At 36.4% G+C, this 13,311-nt stretch overlaps 1 protein-coding gene across 1 annotated transcript in view; it reads left to right on the top strand.

Moving 5' to 3' along the window:
• CDCA2 (cell division cycle associated 2) overlaps positions 1–8,287 on the top strand; it is a 78,880-nt gene extending 70,593 nt beyond the window's left edge. The window contains exons 13-14 of the mRNA XM_007938758.1: positions 3,595–3,766; positions 7,107–8,287. Of these exons, the coding sequence (XP_007936949.1) occupies positions 3,595–3,766; positions 7,107–8,287 (1,353 nt within the window). The remainder of the gene's footprint in view (positions 1–3,594; positions 3,767–7,106) is intronic.
• Positions 8,288–13,311: the final 5,024 nt, after the last annotated feature.

Raw genomic sequence — 13,311 nt, 5'->3', positions numbered from 1 at the left:
GGACATTAGATGACGTGTAGCACTGGGTAGGTCAGCTGCGAAGGAACTCTTTCAAGTGCTGAGGAGCAAGGATGTCTCCTTGAGGACTAAGGTGCACCTAACACAGGCCATGATATTTCCAATCACTTCATATGCATGTGAGAGCCAGACAATGAATAAGGAAGACCAAAGAAGAGTTGATGCTTTTGAGTTGTGGTGCTAGCGAAGAATGCTGAAGGTACCATGGACTGCCAAAGGAACTAACAGATCTGTCCGGGATGAAGTGAAGCCAAGATGCTCCTTGGAAGCGAGGATGGCCAGACTTTGTCTCACCTACTTTGGTCATGTTGTCAGAAGGGACCATTCCCTGGAGAAGGATGTCAGCTTGGTAGGGTGGAGCATCGACGAAAGAGGGGAAGGCCTTCAATGAGATGAATTGACACAGTGGCTGCGACAATGGGCTCAAGTATAGCAAGGATCATGGAGCTGGTGTGGGATCGTGCAGTGTTTTGGTTTGCTGTGCATGAGGTCGCTGTGAGTCAGAAGCGACTCGATGGCACCTAACAACAAATCTTCCATGTTATTAGGGGCTCTGGTAGCATAGTGCCTAAGGCATTTGACTGCTAACCAGAAGGCTGGTGGGTTTGAACCACCCACCTTCTCGGAAGGAAGGTTGGGCAATCTACTTCCATAATGATACTGCCACAGACACCCAAGGAGAGGTTGCTGTGAGTCAAATCTGACTCTATGGCAATGTGTTTGGCTTTTTTTTTTTTTTTTTTTTTTTGGTTTTTCCGTGTTATTACCCAAATCACCATTCAGTGAGCCTTCATTGTTTTCAGGTTAAGGTTCTCATTCTTTGCATACAAGGGCCCTGTTTGCCAAATTCTAGTCTTTCATCCTCTACTTACGCTTGCCAAAATTCATCTTATTCTTACCTATTTTTTTTAATGGTTGTAAAGATACATATCACACAACTTTAGCCAGTTCAATGTTATGCAGTTGTACAGTTGATGACATCATTTATGTTAATAATTTTGTTCAGCCATCACCCATGCTGTGGTTGTTAGGTGTTGAGTCAGCTCCAACTCACAGCAACCCTATGTACAACAGAATGAAACAGTGCCACATCTTGTGCCGCTCTCATAATCACTGCTATGCCTGAGCCCACCATTTTAGCCACTGTGTCAATGCATCTTGTTGAGGGTCTTCCCTTTTTTTTTGCTGACCTTCTACTTTACCAAGCATATCTCTCTCCAGGGAGTGGTTCCTTCTGACAGCAAGATCAAAGTAGGTGAGATGAAGTCTCACCGTTCTCACATCCAAGGAGCATTCTGACTGTACTTCCTCCAGGACAGATTGTTCATTCTTCTGGCAGTTTGTGGTATTTTCAACATTCTTCGCCAACACCATATTCAAAGGCATCAACTGTTCTTCGATCTTCCTTATTCACATTGTCCAGCTTTCATAGGCATATGAAGCAATTGACAATATATGCCTTGGGTTAGGCACACCTTAGTCTTCAAAGTGACAATAACAGTGGCTTCTGCTCTCCACCCCAACCACTAATAAACTTTGATTTTGAAACATTTACATCTTCCTATTATTTCATATAATTGATACTATACAATATATTTCCTTTTGTGATTGACTTATTTCACTCAGCATACTTTCTTTTCAAGGTACTTCTATTTTGAAGCATGTATCAGGACTTCATTTTTCTTTATGATTGAGTAGTAGTCTATTTTGTAGTACATACTTTGGTGGACATTTAGGTTGCTTCCACCTTTTGGCTAATATGAACAGTACTTCAGCGCACACTGGTGTGCATGTGTCTGTTAGTATAGCTGCTTTCAAGTAGCTTGGAAATACACCTCTTGACGTGTTACTATTATTATTTTTTAAAATTTGTTGCAGTTTATTCTTACTTTTCACTTTCACAACAATATGTGGAATCAATTTCTGTCTCTGATTTACACATGAAAGTAGGATGCTCAGAGAGGTTTAAATAAGGCAGAATTCCCAGTCTAGAGCAAAGGACAGTGAAGAAAATCAAAGATGCAAGGAAACAATCCAGAGGACTAATGGACCATGTAAACCCCAGCCTTCACATCCCTGAGACCAGAAGAACTAGGTGATACCTGGCTACCACTGCTGACTACTCTAAAAGGGATCACAATAGGAGGTCCCACATAGAGTGGGAAAAAAATGTGGACCAGACTCAACCATAAAAAAAAAAAAAAGACCAGGTAAAGAAAAGACCAGGCTTACTGGTCTAATGAAGACTACTGGAACCCTGGAAACTATGGCCCTTAGATACCCACAAGCCAGGAACTAACCTTTCCCCTTGGCTCAACTTTCAGCCAAATGATAGGCCTGTAAGATGAATAGTAATACCAGGAAGGTATGTCCTTATTAAAACAATCAACTGTTAAGAGTATTTGCCCAGGGATAAAGCTTAGAAGGCAGGGAGGGATAGGAAAGGAAGGACTCAGGAAAATGGTAACCACAGGTAAGAAGTGGGAAGAGTGCTGTTACATTGTAGGGATTGCAATCAGTATCACAAAATAAAATGTGTATGATTTGTTGAATCATTAATCAGTTTGCTCTGTAAACTTTCACCCAGATCACATTAAAATAAATAAATAAGCCAGAGTTCAGACTTGAATCTGTCGGACTCCCAAACCTGTTTACCTTTATATTTTTGATGCTGATAAATGCCCCACTGTGTTCTCTCTCAATGAATTACTGAGATCAACTCTTCCATATTACCCCAGTGACTTCCAGGTGACTTCTCTTTTAAAAAAAAAAAATATTGTGGTTTGGGTGAAAGTTTACAGAGCAAATTAGTTTTCCATTCAACAATTTATACACACTTTGTTTTGTTATATTACTTGCAGTCCCTTCAGTGAAATAGCACTCTTCCCACTTTCGCCCTAGTTCCCTGTTTCCATTTGCCCATCTTTCTTCCCTCTTCCTGCAGTCTGAACTTTGTTTTTGGGCATATGCTGCCCTTTTCGTCTCATATGGTTTGATTGTTCTGAGGAACATCTTCCTCATGGGTGTTACTGTTTAGTTTATAGGCCTGTCTATTGTTTGACTGAAAGGTAATTCGTATGGGTGGGTTCATTTTCACATTTGAAGAATGTCTGAGGATGATAGTGTCAGGGGTTCCATTAGTCTCTATCAGACCAGTAAGTCTGATCTTTTTTATGATTTTGCATTTTGTTCTACATTTTTCTCCCACTCTGTCCAGAACCTTCTTAAGTCTGTCTAACTGTACAGCATCTAATCTATTTTTCACTTATCCAGTACTCATTTTCCACTTACTGTGGCAAATGTTTGTGTAAATACAGAAAATTATCCTACTATTTGTAAACCAAGTTCTGCTTGATATTTTATTTAACTTTCTGTAAATCACCTAACCCCATCACCCTGAGTCAATTTCCTAAACTTTTTAATGAAATAAGTAACTGTTCTATAGTTTTTCTTTGAAAATTACCTTAAAAAAATACTGTGTAAATGACAATTAGTGATCTTGTAGAAGATAAGGGATCAAAATTGTACATGCTGCTACATCTTTCTCAGTTACAATGTTTTAATACATTTTCTCAGGTTTTAAAAAGTGGCAGAAAGAAGAAAGGAAAGGGAAAGCAGAATGTTAAGAAATCTTTATATGGGGAAAGAGAAATTGCTTCCAAGAAACCTCTCCTAAGTCCTATTCCTGAGATCCCCGAGATCTCTGAGATGACGCCTTCATTTCCTGGCATCCGAAGGATCTACTCAGGTATATTGTCTTTTTCTCTGATTACGCTGTATCTCTTCTCTTCACCCTCTTTGTGCTATTTCACTCTCTTTTTTTTCCTTTTTCCCTTTCATTATGTAAAAAGTATATAAATGAAATGGCGTAGTGCCTAAGGCATTTGACTGCTAACCAGAAGACTGGAGGTTCAAACCCACCAGCCACTCCTCAGAAGGAAGGTTGGGCAATCTACTCCCATAGTGATACTGCCTTGGAATCCCAAGGAGGGGGTCTCTATCAGTTGAAATCGACTCGATGGCAGTGACTTTGGTTTTTAGTTTTTTGCCTCATAATACTCTGAGAATTTTAGTGAGAGAAACAAAATCCTTGAAGGCAGTAGTTTCTAAGTTTTAGGTCACGGCCACCCTTTTAAGAATGTTTTAGAAGTTCTAAATCTCATCCTCAGCATCACTTCTACAGGATTTTGCTTATAATTCCGAGGGACTCTTATCTTTTCATCCTGTTCCCTTTTACTTTTTTTTTAACGTATTTTGTTAAAATGAATTCTACTTTGTGGTGGTCTACCATTAAAAGCTGAAGAGGTGATGGCTTAGTATTAAATATACCTTCTATGACTTAGAGACAGAAATTTAAGAAAAACAAAAGTTATCCCATGATGTTTAAGTAGAATTGGCACAACTAAACATCATCCAAAAATGGAATTTATAAATTGAACTTGGTGATCTTGAAACTTTTGTTTATAAGGGAAGATTAGGTCATTTGATTTTTGGTTAGATAAAAATGAGTTGGAATTGCCTCTGTTCTGAAATGCCTGGGTTTTAAATTGATTAAATCATGCTGAAAATAATGTATATCCCATTTGGTGTGGTGATTTTGTATAGAAAGATTTTTTAAAATAGCTGCCTTTGTCAGTCATCAAATATGTATCGCCTGCATATTATTGGCAATACACTGTATGGGATTTATAATAGATTCAAAGATGAATGAAGTAGATGCCACTACAGAACCCTCTACCTACAGAAATATATAAGACTTCTTCAGGATAGAAGTTTAAATGACAGACAAACTACCACAGCTGTACACACCTGCACATGCTCTTCTCCAGCTCCTTGGCATCAGCAGTGGCAGCACTTTGTGGAGTGTCTTGGGTGGTGGTATAGTGCCTAAGGCATTTGACTGCTAACCAGAAGGCTGGCAGTTCAAACCCACCAGCCACTCCTTGGAAGGAAGATTGGGCAATCTACTTCAGTAGTGATACCACCTTTGAAACCCAAGGAGGGGTTGCTGTGGGTCGGATACGACTCGACGGCAGTGAGTGTGGGTTTTTGGTTTTATTATTCCTCAGCACCCTCCTTCCCCAAAGTTCTAGTCTCCTTGAGAATGAAACTAAGTCTTATTTTCCTTATATCTCCAGTTCCTACAACAGAGGAGTTTTTTCAAGAGCTGTTTCAAGAATACCTGTTAGTATGATTTTACATCTTGCATCCTTTAGAAAATTTCTTTTTAAAAACACCTGGGCGTCTTTTTATCCATAAACTAATCGTATCACCTGCTACAGAGTATAAAGCAATTCCATTATTTCTTTCTTTCTTTTTCATTCTTTTCCTTCTCTTTTCCTTTTCCCTCCTTGTTTCTTTCTTTCCTTTTCTAGTATGTTAATTGTATAATATCTTTAATACTAATTTCATACTGTTGTTAATTCCATTCATATGAAAAATACAAATCAATTTTTTAAGTATTCAAAGATCTCAACTGACATATTAGTTGGTTGGCATGGTGTTTTTTAGGCATTTGGGTCAGTTTGTACTTTGTATATTGTCCATTTTTGATTTTAAGAGTTTTTTCATACAGGCATACTTCGTTTTATATTGCACTTCATAGATACTGCATTTTATACAAATTGATGGTTATGGCAATATTGCATCGATCAAGTCTTTCAGTGCCATTTTTCTAACAGCATGTGCTCACTTCTTGTCTGTGTGTCACATTTTGATAATTCTTACAGTATTTCAAACCTTTCATAATGCTGTTGTATGCTTTGGAGCTCTGGTGGCGTAGTGCCTAAGGCACTTGACTGCTAACCAGAAGGTTGGTGGTTCAAACCCACCAGCCACTCCTTGGAAGAAAGGTTGGGCAATCTACTTCCGTAGTGATACTGCTTTGGAAACCCAAGGAGGGATTGCTATGAGTTGGATCCAACTCCACGGCAGTGTGTTTGATTTTTTATTGTATGCTTAATAGACTAAAAAACCCGCTGCCATTAAGTCGATTCTGACTCATAGTTGACCCCCTTTGGGTTTCTGAGGCCGTAATAGACTGTAGTTTAGTGTATATATATATATATATATATATATATTTATGCAGTGGGAAACCAAAACATTTGTGTAACTCACTTTAAAGTGATACTTTGTTGTGGTGGTCTGGAACTGAACCTGCAGTATCTTGAGGTATGCCTGTACTCATTTGAGTGGCCAATCAAAAACTGTATATCCAAGATAGCAAGAGAGATGGCATCTGGTAGTATCATAAAGCCTGAATATATGTAGGCTGCATTATCTTAATGATGATGTTCTCTCTAACCTATGATTTGACACAGTGTGCTAGAAACACATGAAGCCATAGGCTGCATGTGGCACATCTTTCTAGAGCTTGAATTTTAGTCAGATTGAGGAGGGAGGGGGAGATTTTTAGAATATTGAAAGAAACATAGCTTTATTAAAGTGTGCAAAACCAAACCCACCCCACTGCTATCAAATCAGTTCTGACTCATAACCCATTGGGTCTCCAAGGCTGTAAATCTTTACACAAGTATTGCCTCATCTTCCTCCTGCAGAGCACTTGATGGGTTTGAACCACTGACCTGGTTAGCAGCCAAATGCCTTACCCACTGCACTACCAGAGCTCCTTATTAAATAGCACAGTGCAGTTCATTTATTAATTTTTTAATACAAAGCATGTCGTTTTAGCTGCTGAAATCCCCCAGAATCCCAAATTTCCTCTCTTCAGTACTGTTTTCAGTACTTCATTTCTAGGGAAATAGGAATTGTAGCTGCCTCAAACTTACTGATGTTGTAGTGAAGGGAGTATATTCTGAGGGAGGAGAGAATTTAAGATAGTCATATTTTCATGGTCTGAGGTTAGATACATTAAATACCTATTTTCTTAACCTATGGATTAGGGCCAAACTAAACGAAAAAGAAGACAATGACAGATCAGGACAAATACATGTAACATTTGTAAGTCTTATGATTTTTGAAAACTTAAAACATAGAATACAATAGGGTATAATTAAGCGTCTTTGATTTGTTAAAGTTTATTTATTATTACTTTCTAATTAGATTTCACTTTATTTACCTACCTATAGATAATTTCAACTCAAATGGCAAACTTGAGGAAGTGCTGAAGCCTCCTAAAAATCTGACTAAAAGAAAGACTCTTTTGCCTCAGATCCCAGAAGGTTTGCATATGAATCAAAGTTTTGATAAGTGTGATATATCTGAATTCTGCAACTCTTACATAAAAAGTTCCTCATTGCTTGACACTGCCCCTTCTGACCAAAGTTCAAATATAAACACTGTAGAAGTTAATGAAAATGAAAGTATTCCAAAAGCAGAAAATAAATTAGAAGGTGAAAATGAGCTAAACACTGGGCGTGAGGATGAAAACCATTGTATTTCTTGTGCTTCTGTGACTGAAGAATATATTTTATCAGCTCATCCAGAACCGAATTTTATCCTGCACTTCCAGGAGTTTTCTCCTGCTGGTCAAAATGTGAAAAACCTTTGTCAAGTCTTTAAAATTTCAGAAGATATAAGCACAAAGTGTGAACAACAGGATGATTTCTTAGTAGCTGCTGAGGGAAAACGTAACTCCAGTCATTTAATGTCTGACTCAGAAAAAGAAGATGTCTTCACTGAAAACGCAAAAGAAATGAAAGGTCAGTGTGAGGATTTGGGAAGAAAATCCACAGAATGTAGTGAAATGACTTGTAAAGAAAGGAAACATAGAAGACGCTCTATGTATTATCCTGATGGTCAAAGTTTACATTTGGAAAAAAACGAATATCACAAAAATGCCAACAAGGTGAGCAGCTCTGTAGAAATTGATTTAGAAAATTCTGAACTATGTAAAGACTTATCTGATGCCATAGAGCAAACCTTTAAGAGAACAAATAATGAAACAAAAGTGAGACGTAGCACAAGGTTACAAAAAGATTTGGAAAATGAAGGACTTATATGGATTTCACTTCCTTTTCCTTCCACTTCCTGCACTTCTCAAAAAACTAAAAGGAGAACAATATGTGCAGTTGACAGCAAAAGATTTGAAAGTTTGCCCTCCAGAAAAGAAACTCTGTCCTCCAGACAAAAGCCAGATATGCCATCCTCTGTATCAGATGAAGAAAACAGTGAGGATTCGACTGCTAATTCTGCTAATTTACTTAGGAAGAGAAGGATGAGTTTTTGTACATCTGTACTTACAAATACTAAAAGTGCTACTCAGTCAGAATACGCCAGAAGAAGATCTTTCCTCAACCAGAAGGACTAAAGCTCTCTAAAGGACTTTGAAAGAATTCAATATATTGGAAAACTAAAGAAAGAAATGATATTCCCTGCGGAACATTTGGCAAGGGAGAAGGTAACGATCCATGTTTAAAAGGTTCTTTCATTCTAGGTCAGATTCTTTGTTCAACTTCAGTGTTTTAAAAGTTTCAAATAAAATCATTTGAGTTGAACCTACTTTTAAGTAAAATAAGTGAATTTATTCATCATCCAAAAAGAAAACACTGTATTAATATGTTCTCATCCCCCTAAATGGCAAATGCCTTTTTAGACCCAATGCTGTCTCTCGTAAATTCTTATTGCGTGTGAGTACATATTTAACCACTGATTGTTTAGGAAGCTTCGGTTGTACAAAGTGTCTTTTAGGGTTGGCTGATTATATGTAGATAAGAAGAATTCTTTTTAAATAGACAAATTGATAGACTTCATGAACTTTATGATAATTGAAGGCAGTATAATTTTGAAGGCTAGGAAAGAATGGAATGAGAATGTGTTATTTTAAAATAGAGCCCCACCTCAAAAAAAAAAAAAGTGGTTAAAAAGATGTTGACAATTAGTTGGAAAAACAGGAATTAAAAACTTGTTTTCCCTTTAGGTTAAAGTTAAAGCTTTAGTGACTTGCTTTACCTGTCTTAAATGAAAATTTTATTTAATAGTTAAAGTCAAGTGAAATTTCTGAAAATTCTTTCAGTAACTGGAATTTCATAAATCCATCATTGTAAAATGAATATGTGATTTGTAAGTAACTCTAAGCATTAGTCCTAAAATGATTCCCTTATGATTTGTAGGGTAGGGGTGGGAGCTTGGTTGTTGGTGAAAATGCAGCAGTTCTGTGTAAGGCTCAACTCTCAGATTATTCAAGTTAGTCACAGGTAACTCAGGATTCAATTCATGGTTCTCTAAAAGAAGAACAACAGAAACTCATCTTTAAGAGGTCCTAGAAAACTAGTTAACTAGCATGAAAAATGATAAGTCACTGATTCCCCCTCCCAAATGGCATTTTCCAGCAGTGCTGACTTTTTATTTCATAATTTCAAATCCTATCTTTTGTTTCAGGTTTTCTAAACCTCCTATAGCTATTATGGTGATAGCTGTTTGGAAATCTGAATTGCTATGTATTTTGAACTTGTGAATGTGCATAAATCATTGTATCATTAAACAGTTGTCTTTGAAATCCTTTAAATCATCAAATTCTCCCTCTCCATGATAGCAGAAACATGTTAACAAATAGAGCTCCCTATAAATAACACAACAGGGAAGAAAGCTCCTGCTGAGTTGCCCATTTTCCCCTCCTTAGATAGAGACTATTTGTTACCTTCTTGGCACCAGTAGGTCTGGAACTCCTGCTGCTAAAGACTAATGTATTTTACATTAACACTCAAAGTGATCCCCAATTTCTTCTCTAAAGGGTGGATTGTTTAAAAGATTTCTTTTATCTTTACAAGTACATTCTTTATGGACTACTCCCCCCCCCCCTTTATAATTTAGTGTCCTTGGCAAATCAGTATCACTGAAAACAAACCAAAAGAGAACTAATTAACTTAGCTTCATTGTGAAGACTTTTTGTTCTTTTAATTAAAAAAAGAAAAGGAAAACAAATTTGCTAACAGAAGGTTTTAAAAAAGTTTTGTATTTGCCTTCTTTAACATGAAAGCTAAAAAAAACTTTTACTTATTTCCCCCCTTTTTACTGTATGACAAAATATAATCTCATTTGTATTTGAAATTTTAAAATTATACATGCTTTGTTTTATTTCTCAAAAAGTGCCAATAAGGACAAGAGAAACTGGATCTGTGATTTTGGTCTGATAATTTCCACTGCATTCTGTCTTCTGACAGAACAGCTAAAAAATGAAATACATTGTACACTTTAGAGGTTCTCTAAGTTTCAAAGTGTTTCATTATAAACATTTTGTTGATGTTTGCAGATAAGAAATAGGCAGTTTTCCTAAAATGAACAGGTCTAAAACTGTTTTTCATTAGTACTTAAACCAGAAAGAATCTTGACTTCCAGATAGTTTTTTCCTACCTTACCTTTTTTAGTGCGGTAACCTTTGACATTTTGCCATAGAAAGTTACATACTCTTTTTATGTTGGTGTAGATTCTTGTTTGTTCCAGAAGATGGCAGCAAGACATCTGAACTTTTTCCCTCCCATATGCCTGACCATAAAGTCAGGACAACTCTAAATTGTTGCATGTACTTCCCTTTAACTCTCATTTTTATTATAAAAGTACTATGTGTTTATTGGGGGTGGTGAGGAGGGAGGGAGAACAGTACAGAAGTAGAAAAATTGACAGCTGTCTTCCTTTCTCCACTCCATGTAAGTATCACACAGCCACACTGTCCTCTCTGTAGCATTCTATGTATAAACACTGTTAACAACTAGCTTATATCTTCCAGACCTGTGTACACATGAATATAGGTTTTGTTGCTTTTTAATGGTTTCACTATATGCACCATTCTGCACCTTTTTTTTTTTTTTTTTTTAACTCAACGTAGTACCAGGAATATCCTTCAATCTTAGTGTGGAGCTCTCTAGTGCTAATTTATTATTCTTTAATCCCTATATAGAAGTATGTGGTTTGGATATCTGTAATTTAGCTAGCCATCTCCTTACTAATGGATGGTAGTTGTCTACAGTTATTCGCTATAACTGGTGCTTGTGAGAAAATGTCTGTAAGATCATTCTTTGAAAAGGAAATGATTATTAAGTTTTCTTCCATAGATCTTAACCTGGCAAATTTCCTTTATAAACACCTAAGTAAGAATTATTGCGGTGTAATTAACCCAAAGTAAAATTTACCCTTTTTAAATGTATGGCAAATGTATATTCTGTATTCATGTAACCACCAACACTCACATAATAAAACATTTGCATCATCCCAAAAGAAATTCCTTCCTGCAGTCAATCCTTCTTTCCCACCTGGAACCCCTGCTATGATTTGTATGCTATAGTTTTGCCCTTTCTATAATGTATAAATCAGATCATACACTAGAAATTCTTTTGTGTCTAGTTTTTTTAACTTAGCATAATGGTTTTCAAGATTCATCCGTGTTGCGTGGTTTAAGTATTGATTCCTGTTGATTGCTGAGTAGTATTTCATTAATGGTTGTACCAATTTATTTATCCATTTACCGACTGATGGATATTTGGATTGTTTTCACTTTTTGGTTATTACAAATAAAGCTGCTATAAACATTCACATATTGATCTTTGTATGGATCATACATGTTTTCATTTATCTTCAGTAAGTACCTAGCAGTGGAACTACTGGGCTGTATGGTAGGTAAATATTTTAACTTTTGAAGAAACAGCAAAAACTATATTAATTGGCTACATTTTGCATTCCCAATGTTGCTTGATATCTTCATGAGCACCTGTTGGTATCAGTCTTTTTCCTTTTAATCATTCTTTTGGTTTACATTTTCCTAAAGAATAATGATGTTGAACATCTTTTCATGTACTTACGTACCATGATGATAGGTTCTTTGTTGAAATGTCTATTCAGATCTCTTGCCTGTGTTTTTTTTGTTGCTGTTGTTGTCTTACTTTTTTTTTCTTTAATTCAGAAAGAGTTCTGTGTAATTTAGGTACAAGTCCTGTATTGGATTTGTGTCTTCCATGTATTTTTTCCTGGTCTGTGGCTTGTCTTTACGTTTTATTAGGAGTGTCTTTTGAAGAGTTGTTACGTGCCGTAGAGTCAGACCCAACTCATAGCAACCCCTCCTTGGATTTCCAAGGCAGTATCACTATGGAAGTAGATTGCCCAACCTTCCTTCTGAGGAATGGCTGGGGGGTTTGAACTGCCGGCCTTCTAGTTAGCAGTCAAGTGCCTTAGGAACTATGCTTTTTGATGTCAAATTTATCTCTTTTTTTTTATTCCCCCTTTAATGGTTCATGCTTTTTGCATTCTATCTAAAATCTTTTCCTAACTCAAGGTCACAGACACTTTGTCTTATGTTTTCTTATAGAAGTTTGATAGTTTTAGTTCTCACATTTAGGTCTGTGATCCACTTTGGGTTAATTTTCATGTATATTATATAAGGTGAGGGTGGGAGGTTATTTATTTATTCATTTTATATGGACATCATCCAGCATCATTTGTTGAAAAAGATTATCCATTCCCCATGGAATTACTTTGGCACCTTTGTTGAAAATCAGCTGCCTTGTGTGCGTAGGTCTATTAATGGATTTTATTGTGTTTCACTGATGGAAAGGAATGCCCTGACCTATTAGCCTTGGTCTGATTAGGTAGGTTTGTTTTGTTTTTCTTTCTTTCTAGAAGAAGAGATGTTTGAGCAAAGTACACTAACAGGAGTTTTAAAGGAGCGGGGATCCAAAAACTACATTCTATTCCAGACACCCTTTCGTTTTTATTTACTAGACTAGACACTGTAGGTTGGCTTCATCTCAGAAGTTTTTATTTTTAAACATTTTCCTTAAATTCCTGTTATATTCTGCCCCATGAAAAAAAAGAGGAAGGATTCATTTGAGAGTAGACTACAGGTTGTGAATTGTACATTCAAAGTTTTAATTAAGTCTTGAACATTCCTGCAGTTCTTTTTCTTTTACTGTCAGGTTTCTTTGTAGGATATATAAAGGTTTGAGTCTGGGTTTAGAGTGCCTTCATCAGAGAGCATAACTGGGATAAGTCAAATTAGATCTCCCCCTTTCCAAATAGCATTTATTTCTGAATCTTAAATTTGTTTGAAGAATATTACATAGCCTTGACTTGGCTCTAAAAAAAGCCAAACTCATTGCTGCAAGTTGATTCAGACTCATAGTTGATCAATGTACTGAAGTCTTAACGATTCAAGTTTGTCTAGTGGTTTAATTTTTGGACATTCTTTGATACTTTTCATGAAATTGTGATACAGACTACAAGTAATGTAATAATGTAAGTGAGAAGATAGTAATAAATTACAGCCATTCTTGTCCATATTTTGTCCCATAACTTCAACCACAATGATCCTTAACCTGGTTATGACCTTAATTTAAAGGTTTATTA

The sequence above is a fragment of the Orycteropus afer genome, unplaced genomic scaffold (assembly GCF_000298275.1).
Source record: "Orycteropus afer afer isolate SDZICR_OR568_19922 unplaced genomic scaffold, OryAfe1.0 scaffold00053, whole genome shotgun sequence".
NCBI classification, from domain to species: Eukaryota; Metazoa; Chordata; class Mammalia; order Tubulidentata; family Orycteropodidae; genus Orycteropus; species Orycteropus afer.
The sequence above is the reverse complement of the archived record's forward strand: the minus strand, read 5'-3'. Positions and strand labels throughout refer to the sequence as shown.